This window comes from Propithecus coquereli, unplaced genomic scaffold (genome assembly GCF_000956105.1).
Source record: "Propithecus coquereli isolate 6110/MARCELLA unplaced genomic scaffold, Pcoq_1.0 Scaffold270, whole genome shotgun sequence".
NCBI lineage: Eukaryota > Metazoa > Chordata > Mammalia > Primates > Indriidae > Propithecus > Propithecus coquereli.
Genome location: NW_012148286.1, coordinates 1,823,160 through 1,841,717, shown reverse-complemented (window position 1 = coordinate 1,841,717; position 18,558 = coordinate 1,823,160). Strand labels below are relative to the sequence as shown.

General features: G+C 31.6%; 1 protein-coding gene across 1 annotated transcript in view; it reads left to right on the top strand.

Moving 5' to 3' along the window:
• LOC105813191 (chromosome unknown open reading frame, human C1orf27) overlaps window positions 1–17,939 on the top strand; it is a 34,396-nt gene extending 16,457 nt beyond the window's left edge. Inside the window, exons 9-14 of the mRNA XM_012647833.1 lie at window positions 390–458; window positions 4,402–4,530; window positions 5,220–5,310; window positions 10,225–10,410; window positions 16,436–16,546; window positions 17,717–17,939. Coding sequence (XP_012503287.1) covers window positions 390–458; window positions 4,402–4,530; window positions 5,220–5,310; window positions 10,225–10,410; window positions 16,436–16,546; window positions 17,717–17,784 — 654 coding nt within the window. The 3' untranslated portion in view covers window positions 17,785–17,939. The remainder of the gene's footprint in view (window positions 1–389; window positions 459–4,401; window positions 4,531–5,219; window positions 5,311–10,224; window positions 10,411–16,435; window positions 16,547–17,716) is intronic.
• The last annotated feature ends 619 nt before the right edge of the window (window positions 17,940–18,558 follow it).

Below are 18,558 nucleotides of genomic sequence, written 5' to 3'. Positions count from 1 at the left end.
TGGTGGCGCATGCCTGTAGTCCCAGCTACTCGGGAGGCTGAGGCAGTAGGATCACTTGAGCCCAGGAGTTTGAGGTTGCTGTGAGCTAGGCTAATGCCACGGCACTCACTCTAGTCAGGGCAACGAGTGAGACTCTGTCTCAAAAAAAAAAAAAAGGTTGGGGACTGCTACAGAGGACTGAAAGTAGGGAATTAAAGATTTATTCTAAGAGTACTCATTGATACAGAATACGTAAAGTAACATTGTATAAAAAACTAAATTAAAATAGGTAATAAAATTTGTTTTTTCTCTTACGTTATTTAGTATATGTGAGATAGTTTCTAAATTGTCTTTCATATTCCACTTACAATCTCAAAAGTCTGGCTTTTTAAATTTTGTGTTTTTTTCAGAAAAAATCTTCCAGAGGAAATACTCAAACTACTAGTCATTGTTTTGATGTCAGAGTGCTAACACAGTTGGTAAATATTTTAAAATGCTACTTACTTTATATTCATTGTTTCTTAGAATAACCATAATGAAATTGTTTCTGATTTTATGATTATAATTAAAGAATAAAAGAATTTTAGAGATGTGAGAGACTGTATAAAATGTCTAGTTGTAGGAAAGTTATTCACAAGAAACATTAGTTTAGTAGAACCTGTTTGAGTCTTTTGCCTTAAGGCTATTAAACTTTTAACATCAAGTAGATAGCAATTAAAAATGTATGCATATACATACATACATGTGTGCGCTACATGTATGTAAATAATTTGGGTTGTAGGTTTAATGAGTGAAGTCGCAATTCTTAACAACTTAGAAGTAAAAGATATATGCACAGATGTGCAAAGAGTTGTCATATGCATAATTTGAAATAGATTTATATCTCCTCTGATGTGATAAAAATCACAAAATATTAGTAAGTTTTATATTTCTGTTTGGTAGTTTTAAATTACAGCTCTCTTGGACAATTTAAAGTTGTATATCTTGAAGAATAAAAAATTAAAGCCACTAATTATTTCTAAAAGTAAACATGCCTTTGATTTTAAACCTGCTTGAAATTATCCTAATGAACAGACAAGAGTATAAAATAGCACAGCCATGTTTGTAGAAAACTTTTAATTTCAATATTAAACTGGGCTTTGAAAAGGAAATACTACCAGGACTTGGATTTTCTTAACTGAATAAAATAGACTTAAAGGCAATTTGGCATCTGAGGATGTTTTAATTTCTTCCCTTTCTCTGTGTTTAGCCATAGAACATTACTAAATTGTTACTTATGCCACTCAACATGGGTTCTCAATTTTTTATTCAATACCTTAAAAGTGTTTTAGTCTCTTGTTTTCTACCTTTGTTTTGATTTTAGAAGTTTCCTTTGTTTAAAGGCTGGCTTTTTCTCTGACTTTATGCTCTTTGCTAGTTAGGCTTACCTCTTAGTTTATTAAACAGTTTGATTAAAATTATTTTAGTGAAAAAATTTTAGTTGGGAGATGTATAGAGTATGGGAATATGGAGAGAAGACTGGAAAATAATAAAAGATAATTTATCATGATAGTTATCTAATATCATGTAGTATAATATATTTTTGTTGGTCATTTCACTGGTCACCCAACTAGAAATTTTGAAGTGACCAGTATATCAGTAGTCAGTAAGTAATGGTTGCTACTTTTCTTCCACTCAGGTTTCATTGATTCTCTCATTGTAGTGTAAGACTTACCTTTTATTTTCTTACAGTTCCACTGCCAGTAGCCTTATGATAGTATTATTTTACCTAGATTAGCACAGGTAACTTAACTGGTCTCTCGTCATCTATGCGTTCTTTCCAAAAGTGCTCGTTTCTCTGAAAACCCTTATACCTTTGTTTGTATATCTATTGGAATATCTTCCATTTTTCTACTCTCTTGTGTATACCAATTATCCTTTCTGAATCACAGTTTGCATTCATCTACTTAATAATGTTTTTCAAAAATTATTTATTGAGTGTATATAAGAATCAGACACTGATTATGTTACTTTCCTTGCTCAATATTTCTTAATTGCTCTATATTGATGAGTTAGAAAAGTCTAATTCAAGGCTCTTCATAGTCTCAGCATACCTTTTTGTTCTTATTTTCTAACTCTTACTATTCTAGATATATGCTGTGCCTTTAAAATTCTGTGAATTTCCTGAACATGTCCTGCCAGTGCCTTCTTTTCCCTATCACCCAAGCTGTCAAAATCCTATCCGTACATTAAGAATTAGCCCAAATGCCGTTATTCGTATAAGGTTTCATTTGGTCATCACAGCCAGATGGATCTTTCCTTTTCCAAAATACTGTATTGTTATCACAGAAGTTCCTTTACTTATGAACCAGTTGGATTCCAAAGGCTGTTTGTAAGCTGGTTTATTCCTAAATCCAGGTAACCAAGAGAAATTTACATTTGTAGAACCCAGCTACATTTCCACCATCAAGGAATGAGTCAGTCCTTGTATCCTTTAAAATTCTTCTCCGTGTGTGTATGTGTATGTGTGGGCGGGGGGCAGGCAGGTGTCTTTAATAGTTTAGTCTATTTTGGAAAACAGTGCCCTAATTAATACATATATAATATACATATATATTATAAATGAATTATATGTTATAAAACATATGTTATATATTAAATATGCAAAATAGGGCATTATTTTCTAAAATAGTTTTATCTACAGTAAAGATTTGTGGAGTGGATGAGGGAAGCTTATTACTCCTCCTCCACTTCCACTTTATTGATATATCAGTGAAATCTACAAGTGTCATAGGAAGATTATTGCAAATGTAGTATCAGCATTGTCATGCTGCTGCTTGATATGCTGATGGACATTTTTTGAATGGACTCAGGACCTATGGAACTGTTTGGTCTGTGACAAATTTTTCGTTGACATGACCTTGACCATGCTTAAATTTAAATTCTTTTAAAAGCCTAGAAATGTTAAGTTTTGCCTGGTTACATTAGACATTGCCTAAATTACATTAGAATTGACTGATGATGCTCTTTCAGTACATATTCACGTTCTTTCTATTTCTTTCTGTCACCATTTTTCTTTCTTTATTCCTGATTATGTAGCACTTTTTACAAGCTCTGTAAAGTGCTCTGTAAAGTGATTTGATTTTTGTTCTTCAGAATTGACCATATTGTTGAATGATTTATTCCAAGTGTTCTTAGAACATAAATTGCTTTCTTACTATGCCCATTTAAAATTTTTTTTTTAATCATGATTTTGGTTTCCATTGTGATTATAGGCCTCTAATACAGTTTGAGTATACCTGACTTGAAATGCTTGGGACCAGAAGTGTTTTGGGTTTCAGGTTTTTCAGGATTTTGTAAGATTTGAGAATATTTAGGTGAGCATTTCTAATCTAAAAATCTGAAATCCATTATGCTCCAGTGAACATTTCTTTGAGCATCATGTTGGCACTCCATAATTTCAGATTTTTAGAGCGTTTCAGATTTTTGGATTAGGGATGCTCTGCCTATTTAGAATACTTTCAGGGTTTTGGTGTTCTCCTTGTTTTGGCTCTTATTAAGATGCTAAGGTGAAACATATCTGCAAAGCAGCTGAAAACCAAACAGGAGCTAACACTCCTTAGACTAAAGAAGATGGGACTGCAAGATGAAAGTGACTACTTACAACCACTAATATCATTCTCCGGTGTCACGCATAATTGGTGTGTTTGTTTTTGCTCTGAAGCATAACATTACTTTCATTCTATGAAAGTTATGAGTTGAAAGTATATAAATAAATGCATGTCTATGAATTGATTATAATTTTACCATATTTACTACATCCCACTTTTTATTTTAGTTATTTTTGTACATATCTCGTATTGTACATCTTATATCTCCTATTGCAGCAGTCCCTGACCTTTTTGGTACTGGGGACCATTTTCATGGAAGACAATTTTTCCACAGATGGGGGTGGGATGGGAGGATGGTTTCCAAATTATTTAAGTGCATTATATTTATTGCACTTTATTTCTATTGTTATTACATTGTGATATATAATGAAATAATTACACAACTCACCATAGGCTGGAGACCCCTGTCCTATTACATCATGTCTTCTTTGTATATCTTTTCATCTTCACAGCACTTATCTGAGTAATCTGCAAATAATACATTTTTAGTGAATATATTGAATGTATATTGGATTTTTAGATGTTATGTTAGTAAAAAAATTTAAATGTAGTTGTGTTTAATTTCAGTGCACATTCAAGATGCTTAGAAAATAATTTATAACTTACAAAGAGAAATATGAAGACCTATAAATTATTTATGCAGAATATTTTCAAACACTTGACTCAGGCAAAAATTCCTCTCTCTTTGTAAAATGGCTTCCATAATGGTTAAATACTTCCTGTGGTTAATAATTGTTGGCTATTGGAACTTACAACAGATTTTGTCTTTCAGCTCCTAAATTCAGACCACAGATCCACAGCCACGGTCCAGATCTGCAGTGGTTCTGTAAACCTTAAGGGTGCTGTGAAATGCAGAGCTTATATTCACAGCCATAAACCCAAGGTTAAAGATGCTGTGCAGGTACAGAAAGGAATAACTGAAAGCATGTTAACCAAACTATTCAAAAACCTAAAATTTTATCTTTTTTCAGTATCGGATTTTATAATTATTAATTTGATTTTAACTGATAAGGGCCCAATGTTTTGGGCACCCCAGATGTCCCATATTAATATAATTGGTTCTAAGATTTTCATACATAGAATATCTATTTTATGCATTTTTTAAAAATGATAATTATATAGGTTTAGTAGGTGCTCCACAGTTGTATCATATTAGGACATTTGAAATCATTTCTTCTGAGGGAAAGTGAATTTTCCAAATAACAGGAAAAGTATTTATAGGAAGAATTGTTAAGTAGTGTTCTATAATCCATATAGTTCAGAAATTTAAAAGGTGATGACAGGCATTTATGCCATAGTTATACATTTCCTAATTTGGAACACTGGCGTTATTTGTTTAGATAAAAAATTTTATTCATTTTTTTGGTTTTAATTTATCACTTAGGCAAATTTATTACTAGGCAAATTTGCCTTTAAACTATGTGTTAATAAACATGTCAAATAAATGGAAATAAAAAATGGAATGGTGTATCAGTTATTTAGTGGACATGATTATACTAGAAAGCACATTATGTGGGTTTTTTGATAATTAAATATTGTAAATCTAAAGTATTTTATTTCTTGTATTTTTTCGTGTTTCTTTCCCTATAGGCAATGAAGAGGGATATATTGAACACAGTTGCTGATCGTTGTGAAATACTATTTGAGGATCTGCTTTTGAATGAAATTCCAGAAAAAAAAGTTATGAGTATAAAATAAGTACTAATTTTTGCATGTATTCAATTGTTACAATAGTGGGACATCAAGATATAATAGATATGTCATCTTTTATAGCTGCCTACCTATCTTTTATAACAGTGTCATCTTTTATTTTCATTATTGAATGAGAAATTTTCAGTTGTTGCCCAGAAAAATTTTTTTGAATGCTGTAATACCAAATATGTCAAGATACAACAACTTCAAATTTCAGGGAGGATTTTTTTTTTTTTTTAAAACAGGGTCTGGCTCTGTCACCCGGGCTAGAATACAATTGCATCATCATAGCTCACTGCAACCTCAGACTCCTGGGCTCGGGGGATCCCTCTGCCTCTGCCTCCCAAGCAGCTGGGACTATGGGCATGTACCACCATGCTCGGCTATATTTTTGTAGAAAGGGGGTCTTTCTATGGTGCCCAGGCTGCTTTCAAACTCCTGGGTTCAAATGATCCTCCCACCTTGGGCTCCCAGAGTGGTAGGATTACAGGCATGAGCCACCTCACCTGGCCGGAGGATTTTTTAAAGTTATTCTGAATGAACTTTCCCCTGCCAGAATGAGTAAACTGTGTTGACATTTTAAAGCTAGTATTTTTTGTTAATATCTATGTGTTTTTTCAAGAATTTAGCCATAATTAAAATGTTACTCATTAGTGTTGAGTGCTATATAATAGATTCTTTAATACGTATGATTTATATAAACTGCATTAGTTTATATACTTTAGCTATTACTCTAACAGACATTTTTAGGTTTAAAAAAGGCTGAGTTATGGTGTCTTACCCTTTAATAAATATCCCATCTTTTGGGAAATGTAAACCATTTATACCATCTCAGTAATTTATATTAAAAATAATTTTTTTTACCTAAAAAGAAAATTAAAATATTGAGTATGCTTTTTGAAGCTACACCCTCATTTTTCCATTTCTGCTGTTCAGATATGAGTAAATAGGTATATAATTAAAACATACATGTTAGCTTATTAAGGTAATATTTTTTTGTCCATAGGGAAAAAGCATAGCTCTTCTATATAACTAACTTCTATTTTGTTTTTCATTTTATTTGTTTTTTTTAATCTTCTTTTTCACTGGCAAGTGTGTAGAGCAATATAACTAACTTCTTTTAGTACCACTGATAGCCAGTATATTAGGTTTGATGTACTAATCTTTTTTTTTTAGTATTCCTAGTATGCCATATTCTTAGGATTGCCAGATTTAACATTTATTCATCCCACGATTCACAAATTATCCTCAAATTTCATGTACTAATGATATATAATTTTGCTAAGACATAAATTTGCATCTTAGATGCAGCGATTGAATTGAGATTTTTACAGGAAAAATATGTGGGGCCTGTTCATGTAGTCAGTCAGCCTAGCGGCCTCATCTTGGTGTGGTTTTGTTTTTGCTACTTGATTTTGAGTATGTCGTAACTCTCATGGTATAAATCCATTACTTCACTTTCTGAGCACAGTGTGTGTTACAGCCGAATTGTGAATTTTAAGATTTTCAGGGGCATGAGGACATATCCACCATTAACGTTAAAGATCTACTTTATCACACACATTAATATACTCTTTCCATTTAAAAATGCTTTGTAAAAATGATATTATATGACTGTCCTGGTATTATTTTATATTGAGTTAGTATTTTGAAATTTCTGATGTCCAATTAGTAAAATTAATGGCTTCTAATAGCATTTGTACTACTTGTACATTAAATTTGATATATTTAGAAGTTAATGTTATCTAATTATAAGTTTTTAAAAAATGAAAAAGTTTTCACTGGTAATTGAGTGGCCTTGGGAACCGTGTAAAGAAATAGACTGCATAGTTTGGTGGAAAGCGCATAGACTGAAGTTCTTGGCTTCTGTGTCTATTCTACTACTAGTTGAGTGACCTCAAACAAATGATTCAGCCTTTATAAGCATCTGTTTTCTTATATGTAAAACATGAATAGTAATAGTTACTTTTTGAGGATGTGAGATTAAATGAGGTGATGTTTGTAATATAAGTTGGTGTAAGTCAAGCACTCAGTAAATGATAATGTTATTAAGTTAGAGATTATAAAGGAGAAGAATTGCTTTGTTGTCTTTAAAATTTTTTAACTTTAATTTTTGGAAAATTTAGCATTATATTACAAAAAGAAACAAGGTATAAATATATGTATTTTAAACTTTAGTAACAGGATGATTACTCCAGCAACATGTTAGTTTATCTTAAGATATCAAGATAAAAGAATGAATTGTAAGTGTAATAATACAAATAAATGTAAATTTCTAAAGTTGAATATATATATATATCAAATCGTTAGATTTTAGATTTTGTCCTCATTTTACTTAGCTTATTTTTCTTATAGGTACTTTAATATGGTAAAATGTAGAATGTATGCTATGAAATTAACCTGATTTAGAATATTTCTGCAGGCATAAGAAAGTCTGCAAAAGACGTATTAACTTTAAATTCCCAATCTTTAAAACATAGTCTTTGTAGCTGGGTGTGGTGGCACACACCTATAGTCCCAGATATTTGGGAGACTGAGGCAGGAGGATTGCTTGAGTCCGGGAGTTTGAGGTTGCTGTGAGCTAGGCTGATGCCATGGCACTGTAGCCTATGCAACGGAGTGAGACTCTATCTCAAAACAACAAGAAAAAAGTAAACAGTCTTTGCATTCTTTCTATCCAGATGAAAGAACTTAATATTTCAATGACAGTAAAAAAAATAAGAACTCTAATTAATCATTTTACTTATTGTGGTCTTTCTCTTCTTTGATTCTCCTTAAAACATATTCCAAGCCTTCTTCATTATTTGCTGTAAGCCTTCATTCAATCTTGCCCAACTTACTCTCAATAGATCAAATACTCATTGAGGAAATTTAGGTCATCAATTGTGAAATCTCTTACCTTCTTCCATTCCTACATCAGTATCCATCCGTACCACTTATCTTCTAAGAGCATTTGTAATCCTCTTTGCCTGTGCCCATGATTCCACTCTCCTGATGTCATTTCTGTCATCCCTTTATGCAAATGTCTGGTTATCCTTTAAGATTCAGCTCTGGTATCACCTGTTCTAAAAAAGCTTCTATAATACTCTGATACCAGCTAGGGATTCTATTTTTAATGGACAGAACCCTAATTCTTATCATACTGGCTTAAATTTAAAATTTTTTTCTCTGAACTTACTCAAATAATGTTGAATTAGATACTTTGCTATGGGAATATCTTGAAGGATTCTTTGGAATACTTGCTGAGATGTGTCTTTTCAAAAAGATTTCTCATTTTAACCTCAGACCAACTAGAAAACTTGGTTTTATTTTGATATTAAATAGCCGACTGGAAAGTTATAAATGCTTTTTCCTTTTTAATGAGCAATTTAAATTTATTGCAACCAATTATTATCATTATTATTTTTCATAGAGATAAGGCCTCATTGTGTTGCACGGGCTGGTTTCAAACTCCTGGCCTCAAGTGATCCTCTCACCTTGTCCTCCCAAAGCACTGGGATTACAGGCGTGAGCTACAGCAACCAGCTGCAACCAATTCTTTAACATTTGATTTTATAGCATATTATTCTTTTTTCATAAACTTAGAATTTATGTAGTTTGAAATAGTTTTAAAATTTTGCATGTCAATTGCATATACATATTATAGTCATCTTTGAAAGTTTTTACTTAATATGTTTCAAGTAACTGTGGTGCAAAATACAATAATATGTTCCTAATTTCAATGCCTAGATAATTTATATGCTATAGTACAAATTGCAGTAATGTAATTCTACAGCTAGGAGGCAATCTGGTCAAAGAGTAAAATTGTTCTCCCAGTTATTATATGTAAACAAGATAATACACAGAATCTAGAAGGAATACAGTTTAAGTCATAACATGTCCCATGACACTTAAGACCTTGTTCATCATCTTCTGTTTGTAATTATATAAAGTTACCACTAGTTTCTTGCCAAGGAAGTGTAGCTTACTGTCAAAGCGAGCCTTACTTTTCTACTTGATCTTTATGTTAGTAGCTTTTTAATATATCTGTTGCTGAAAGAGGTCATTTTTTACACAAAATCTCTATCTTTGTGATAGTTCATTAGAATCATAGTGTTGAACTAAAAATAATTATGTGTTTATGTTGACCAGTAACTCTGTAAGTTAGAAATTGGGAGAAAAAATATATTCTGGCTTGTAAGTATTCAAAGAAGAATGAAACATAGTTATTCATTATTTATTTATATTCAGATTCGTTTTTTCTAAAAATGATTTAAGGCTGTTTACAAAGAAGCATTATAAGTAAACAAGAGAAAAATCAGTATTATTAAGGAGGCAAAAGGGAGATAAAAAAAGCCAGGTAGGATTGGCAGTGTGAGATTGGTAAACAAAATATGTCTTGATGTCCTAAACATGTTTGATATAGGGAGGGGGCTACGTCTAGTAAGATGAAGTCAGTAGTGAGATGAATACAAAAATGTGTGCTGTTATATCCTGTATGCTTAATGTAGGTGGGCCACTAATTTGAAGAAGGGAAAAATTGACTATCCAATTTACAGTGCTTATAAGTTTAAAACAAACTAGAAGGACAATAATTTCTGAGAACAAGGATGAGATTCTTTCTTGAGTGTTCTTGCATAGACAGTGGACCATAAAAGTATGTATAATCAACAACATCTTTACATCGAAGGCAATGATAAATTTATAAGTTTTATGTGAGTATTTTTATAGGTCCCTTGCAGAGTCTAGGTATATTTAGGTAAAACAGAATTCAGTATGAGCAATTTTGTGCCAGATCAATTAGAAAATGAAAAGACTTTTAAACTTTATTTCTGTTGAATGTTTTCATATACTTCTAAAATATATATCACTGATACCAGTGACAAGCCTATCTAAATATTGATAATATTCCTTCTGCTTTCAGATTCTGAAAAAGAGTTCCACATCCTCCCTCATCGAGTTTTTGTCCCCATTCCTGGATCAACTGTAATGTTATGTGATTATAAATTTGGCGATGAGTCAGCTGAAGAAATCAGAGACCATTTTATAGAGATGTTAGATCATATGATTCAAATAGAAGACTTGGAAATTGCAGAGGAAATAAACACAGGTAATTATATGATGTTATTTAAGAACCTGATTAGACTACAGCCAAGATTACGTGAGATGTCTAATTTCAATAGCATGTCTTTCAGTTAAAGCTTTCAGCCAAAGCTAGTTCTGTTTGACACTTCAAAATATTAACTGAGACATTTAAAAGTATATCTGTTTATTTTCTCTATATATAAACATGTAGTGTGTGTTTTCCTAGGAAATTGTACCAAAATTTAAGAGACCAGTTTTTTCAAACCTAGCAAGGAGATCTTCATAAAACAGGTTCAGCCTTAAATAAGTGGCAATGTAAAGCTTTAAGGTATTTATTTTAATATAAGAGAAAAAATTTCTCAAAACCCCTGAAATAAAATCAAAAAATTTTTTCTATATGCTTTTCTATATTTTCTCAATTTTCTATATCAAGTATAGATATATCTTATAGTTGGAAAAAAAAATAAAGTCTAATTTTTAAAAAAAGAACATTATCTTAATTATTTGCTAAACCAGCATGTCATAAAGTTTTTTAAAACATTTTGTTTTTTAAACAGTTTCTTTATTTTCCTTCTTATATCCCTTCCATGTAATTGGGACACTAAGCTGAGATGAGCAGTTCTAAAAAATTAGATTAATGGTATTTTTGTAGAGCATAGATTTGCCCTACTATCCAACTGGGTAACACATTTTCTTCCCCTAGCCATCACTTTCACCTTTGACCTTATACTTTGAAAGGCAGTTTTGTTTTTTATTTTGCTTTGCTTTGCTTTGTTTTTGTTTTTGTTTCTTATGAGTGCAGGATATGAAAACATGTCTGTAAATAAATATGTGAGTGCAAGATAGTCTTCCTAAAACATTTAAAAATATACCATGAAAGTAATTATTTGTAAATATCAATAAATATTGAATAAATAGCTACATTCTTGAACCTTATGATATCTTAGTAGAAAAATTTTAGGTTATGTTAGAATATGGGTGTTTATGATATTTGAATATTGCAATCTTTTTAAGTCCCTTTTCTAATTTCTTGGTTATTCCTTTTTGCATTGCTAATTCCCATACCCTGCAGGAGTAGTGTTTGATTCATAGTACGCTTGAAATTATGGTGATTAGGTAATTATTTGATTGGAAAATATCAAATCTGTCAGTAAACTGCCTCAGGTTAGTTGGAGACTACCAGGTTCTAGTTTTTTCATAACTCTAGATTAGTATTGGTCATGATGTGGAAAATAAGTTTGTTTTAAAAGGAAAAAAAAAGCTATTCTAAATTGCTCAGTACCTGATGTTTAAGAAGCAGCTATGTTTTATTTTCTTAAAAACAAACGTTTCTAAAGGTATAGCTGGAGCATATTCTCTAATAAATAGTATCTGTTACGCTCTTTGAAAACAGTGTCTTCCAGGCACTGTTTTAAGACTCTTACGAATACTAAATTATTTAATCCTTATAACAACCCTATGATGTAGATACTGTTATTAACACTGTTTTCCAGATGACGGAATTAAGGCTCAGAAAGGTTAAGTAACTATTCCAGGGTTATGGAATGCTGGAGCTGGAATTTAATCTTAAAAAGTTTGGTTTTAAAGTCTGTGCTTTTTTTCTTAACAATTTTGTTGTGTAGCCTTTCTGTGGGACCTAACCAATGCAGACTGTAGTACTATCACTTTCCATGATCTGCTTGGTTTAGCCTGATGTCCTTCATTTCATCCTTTTAAACATTTTTAAATATAGATGAATGATGTTACATTATCCTCGTTGAAGTTCATCTAGATTGTGTCAGTGTAATGTCCCACTTGTTGATTGGAATCTTGGGTCTGTTGTATATGGTTTTTATATTTTTTAAATTCTTTGTCACACTCTCAGTGCATATCACATTCTTAAACTAAGAATGACTAAAGGTAGCAAACTATATCCAAAACTTGCCCCATTCACAAGTTACTTTAAAATCTGATATAAAAGAGTAGGAATGGAGAGAGATTGCATTTAGATTTTTTAAAGACTATCTGTGTTAAGAAATATTTTTAAGTCATTGTTTAGTTTCATGTTGTATTTTAAATATAAATATAACATATAGACTAGTTTATATTACATTTAGTGCTTTTTAAGTTATTCTTTAAAAAACAGTTAATGACAGTTATTAACCTCAGTTAATAAAAGGTTAATACTAATTCTTTACGCTGCCAAGATATTTTTTAAAAATGTAATTAGCTACTACCACTGTAATAGATTCTTAAGAGGTAACTATAGCTGCCTTGCATAACTGCTTCCTCAAAACAAAACTAAAAGCCAATAAATTCAAACTCTTATGAAACTATTATATGTATATTTCAACAAACATTTACTGATTTTTCCCTGAGATTCACAAGGGAGGGCACTTTGCCTCTGTTGCTTACTGTTGTGTTTCTAGCACTTTACTAAGAGCCTAGCCTTAACACATCATAAGTATTTGTCGACTGCACAAATTATTGATTTTTGTCAGTCCTAGGGATTGGGGTCCAAAGAATAACAGAATGCTGATCCTTTCTTCAAGGAACTAAATAGAATTTTTAAAAAAATCTTTGTAGATACTAACTTGTCACTAACTTTTTTGTGCTCAGACTGCTTCAACTCCTCTACTAAAGTTTCTTGTAGTTCCCTGTTTTGTGCTGTTCTTTTATATTACTTTACATACCTGTAATTATTTAAAGCAATTGCATTTTTTTGTTTTTCTTTTTTTCCCACCTTTGATAATCATATTTAATGTTGATCTTCCCCCTTGGACTGTAAGATCTTTGATAGTAAGTAGGTAGAATACTTACTTCTTTATCTGAGGTCTCTGCCTAAAACATGGTAGGTGTTCATAAGTATTTGTTACCGATTAATAAATACTGAATAAATAATTTTAAGGAAACCACAGACATTTTTTTCATGCTTATTTTATGCTTGAAAAATTATAAGCTTATGCCTAGCCAGACATACATGGTTTCAAAAATCCAAAAAAAAATCTGAAATCTGAAATACTTATGATCCCAAGCATTTTGAATAAGGGATACTCAACTTGTATTATTTGCTTCATTATTATTTAATTATTTCTGTTCTGTAATATAGTTGCCAAGTAGTTGCTATGTTTAAAATACATATTTTGCCAAGTAAGTATCTTAAAATAACATACTGTTAAATGACTTAAGGGATGAAGAACAACTTGTTTGTTAAAATGACTCACTTAAGGTGAGGGATAACGGTGGGGCTTTAAAATTTCTTAGATGTGTTAGTCATCTCCTAGTAGACATTAACTTAATAAATCAGATGTACTTTATCCACAGTATCGGCTAAAAAAATTTGGAGACACAACTTTAAAATATGGTGAAACTCATCTTTGCCAATACTATCTTGATATCAGAGCTAAAATTAATTTTTGTTATTTAGTTAAACATTGATAATTTAATTGTATAGGAAAAGTGAGTAATGCTGAAGATGTGATTTTATGGCAAAATTGCTGACTATAGCGATACACTGTTAATTTAGGATTTAGGGATAGAGAAGAAGACAACTAAGGAGATCAAGTCCTAACATTTCATTTTAAGCTTCTAAATGGTCCTGCATACCTATCAGTAGCTTGAAATGAAATCTGAGCATGTCCACAACTTTGCATGCATTCACCATGGCCCTTGTTTTCTCTTTTGTTGACAGACACTCAAGGAGGTTACTTTCTTTGATGATTAATTTGGAATTTGTCTGAATTTAAAATTATGTGATTTTAGGGACTGGTTGAGATATAATTTTCTATGGAATCATCACATTATTTGCATTTAAATTTCAGGTAAAATATTGTAATATTGGTGTAGTGACATAATATCTGAGATTTGCATTAAAATCCTACAAGCCCCCACCAAAAACAGACAAGTAAATTGTTGTGATAAGGCCTTATTCCTCCTTGAAAAACATTCTGCTTCGGTAAAATTATCTCAAATTTGTATCAAATCACATGATTTTGTATCACAGATTTAAAAAATGGATATAGGAAAGCAGTGGAATGTCTTTTATAGAAACAAATTACTTGTGCAGAGGACTTGACGTACTAGAGCATGATCCTTATATATAGCAATTCAATATTAACTGTATAAGTAAGGTATTAAGATAAAACAATTTTCGTGTGCTTTTTATACAAGTATACAAGTAAAAAATTCTTACAGCAAGTACATACGATTAATGCTTCACTATTTTTGTTACCTGATGAAAGGATTTTATTGGCCCAGATATGAAAGAAAAACTTTTTAGCAGAGATATTTGCTAATAGAAGACCCAATGTTTTTTGTTTTTTAAACATGAATAAAATTGTATTATCCATTCAACTTTCAGACCTACAGACTGAAGTTGGAAGAAATTTTAAGCTAGTGGGTTAATGTAGTCTAGAACTAAGGTTTTATAACTTGTGAGAAAACTAGAAACTGTGGAAATGTAGAAGACTGGCTGTTTCTAAAGATGCTATTTCTAAAGAATTTGTTGTTCTTTGTGATTGATTTGATGGGAGAGTAGGAAAAAAGAGAAGAGGGTTTTTTGTTTGTTTTTAAAGTACTTTAGTTATATGCTTAGAGAGAAAATAAAAAATGATGGTGCCCTTGATTCTAATGAGATAGTTACTAGGGATTATTTCTGAAAATCACAGTAAACTTTTCTTCATGGGAAATTAATAAGTAGATTTTTTTTTTCATCTGTTTTGGTATCATAGATATCTATTTAATCAAGTTTATATGTCATCCTTGTGAGCCTGTGCTTGTATTGGGATACAGAAATGTCTGCAGGAACATTTTAAAATCACAACAGTAGGCTATTTTACTTTAAATTTTAACAGTAATATTTTCCTCTCATTCTGTGGTTCTCTTTTTTTTTTGTAAATAAAGGGATCAGTCTGATGTAGTCGCTTTCATATGCAGCTCTCTAGAGTTCTGTGGACTAGCACTCCTTTGCCACCTCTCCCGCCTCTAGGCGCTGGGGGACAAAGGAGCTGTCTGACTCCAGGAGCCCTCCATCTCTGCTTCCACCCAAGTAGTACTACTTTCGTGTATTTTACATGCTTGAGATTTTCTGTCAGATCTTATTTATTTTCATAGGATTCTTCAACACTACAAAAAAATATTGAAAACCACTGGCCTGTGTGATCTCTAAGGATGTAATAAGTTCAAACATTTTCATTATATAAATTCCGATAGGTCAACCTACATAAATTGCTGTCAGCATAATGAAACAGAAAGACAACTTGTGTTCACATTCTCAGTTGACTGGCCGTGACCCTCAAATATGCACTTAAGCTCCCAGGTTTTGTTTTCCATCTGTAAAATGGGATGATGGCTTTGCCTTGCTTAACATTCAGAGTTGTTCTAAGATCAAATTTCTAATCATATTTTGCTTATATATTTGAATATATCAAATTTCAAGTTAGATTAAGTGTAAGCAAACTTTTTCTGTATGATGCCAAATAGTAAGTCTTTTAGGCTTTGTTGACCACATAAAATCTATTTCACATATTCTTTTTTTTGTAGCTCTTTAAAAATATAAAAATTGATTCTCGGCTGAAGAGCTGTAAAAAAACAGGTCATGGGCCAGTTTTGGTCCCTGGGCTGCAGTTTGCTGATCCATGATTTTATTATTAATCTATAATTATTTAAAATTATTAATTGCCAAAACCACCAATAAGAATTATGTAAATTAATCCTCAATTAGGAGTAAAGTTTACCCTGCTACTCTCTGGTTTGACTTTTGATATCAATTTATCTCTACTACTATATAGTAAACAAATTATAGTTTCTGAGAGTCATTCAGATCTGGCTCTGTGGCCCTCTGGTTTAGGTCAGTGAGAAACCTACACTAAGTGTTTGAAAACTATGTCAGTTTGACATATATTCCCTTAAATTTAATTCATCTTGATTTGATTAGGAGCAAATTCATTATATTATAAAAAAGACAAATGAAAGGAAAATGGTATTGATTTTATAGTTCTTTGTGATGTTCTTTAAAACTCATTTTTAAATAATTATCATTTTATGTAGAATTTATTATTATCCTCTTGCAGCTTGTATGAGTTCCTCTGTGAATAGTGAAGCCTCATTGGACAACACAGATGATGAACAACCAAAACAACCAATCAAAGCTACAATAGTATTGAAAATTCAGCAAAACATAGGTATTTTACTTCTTTTATAACATTGAAAAGACAATTTTTGGATTTGAGTTTTCGTATTGCTTTAAAATTATTTTCATTTCATTTTGCTTTCTTAAAAGTGCTAGATTAAGTCAGCATTTATTGAGTATTATGGAAAGTACCAGGCCCTGAAGATAGAAAAATTTATAAATAATGTGTTATCATCCAAGTGCTCTCAAAGATGACACATCTATTTTTTTTTTTTTTTTTAAGAAGAAAAATGTGTAGAGTTTTGAGCATCAGTTAGTATAGTAAGTAGGGCCGATGTTTTCCAAACTGATATTCCTAGTATTACTATTGCAGGAGAATGCAGGAGATTTTGATGGGTGTTCTATGGAAAAAAGTCAAATTCAAGTCTGGACATTTATAATGAACTTTTGTATTTTAAAGGCTCTAAGAAGTGCAAAAGTCACTTGAACATTTTTCAGACTTTTTGAACAAAGAACATGTAGACTATTGTTTAGTGAAGGAACAATTTAAGAACTGTTAAGCATTAAGACTTTTGACTGAGAATTAGGAGCCAGAAGATTTAGTTGTAGTTCTTGTCATTCATTAGATAAATTTGTATGTGCGTGCATGTGTGTGTGTTTCTGTCTGGGCTCTACTCTGGTCAGTTTCTTTTTTAAACTTACTATAATCAGGAAAAAATAAAAGTTATCAACCCAGACTTACTAATTCTTAGATTTTAAAATGGTACAATGTGGGCTTCTGCAGTTTTCAATAGCAACACAAATAGCTTTGCATTATAATGGTTGAGAAACAGGCTGTTGGAGCTGCCTTTTGGTTTGAGCTAAGTAGCATGAGACAGCTGGTATGCCAATATAAATATTTATAGAAGCCTTTTACAGTATTGTTAGTTTTTCTCTTAGGTATGTCTGAATGTATACATGTGTGCAAGAGAGATACTTTGTGCAACATTTGCAATCTGAATTTTCAACTTACTGCTATATTTTTCTCTAAGATTTTTTTTGCTGGCTTTTAGTACATACATATGTGTGTGTATGTGTCTGTGTCTATGATAGCATGTATGTGTATGTATATGTGTGTTGTTTTTTTGACCCATCAGTTACCCACATTTCAGAGCCTAGGATTAATTAAGCCTTTCTTTTGCTCATTCCATTTTCATTTGTTTTGTGTTTGTTTTACTTTTAGGTGTGATTGCAGCATTTGCAGTTACAGTCCTTGCTGTGGGTATCTCCTTTCATTACTTCACTGATTAGGGTGAGGCAAAAACAGCTTCCTGATCATCCAGAGAACATTGATTAAAAATTATGAGTAATAAAAATGTAAACAGTCCATTTCTATTTAAGATAGTAGCAGCCAGATCTGCTGCCATAATGCCTATTTGGTGTGTTTCTGACTAAAATGAACTCACCACCTGCCTTGTTTAGAGTGTTTATATTATAGGTGGCCCAGGTTTCCAAAAATAAAGTTATGCATCTAGATGGAAGTTGCAATAACAAATCGTTATTATCAATTTTTAAAAGGTTCAAAATGATGGGATATTATTTATCATAGATGTGAGTCCTAATCTGGATCACACATTAACCAGGACATTAAAAATTTGAATAGTGTTGACTCTATCTTAGTAATAGAGCTTTAGGAGAAATTTCTACCAAGTGGAACAACGTTGGAGTAAGTTCATCCTCTAGAACCTTTAGAATATGCATTCAGTTCCAATAAACTGTATGTTTTGTTCTAGTCAAGGGGTAGGAAAACTTTCCAGAGAGGTTTGAATCAATCAGTAAAGAATGACACAGATCATGTGCTTTCTCGGGTTAGTGTATCATAACAGTTTTATTTAATATATAAAATAAGATTTTTGCTTTCAGCAGTATGTTAGACTAGATATTGTAAAACAACTGGATCCTGAATAAAATCTACTTTTGAATAGGCTCAAAGGAAGTAGGAGAAATCTTCAAGAACCACACCTCTATCTTTCCTCCTCCACAAAAATGAACAGATTGTAAGTTGGAAATCATGAATATTATATT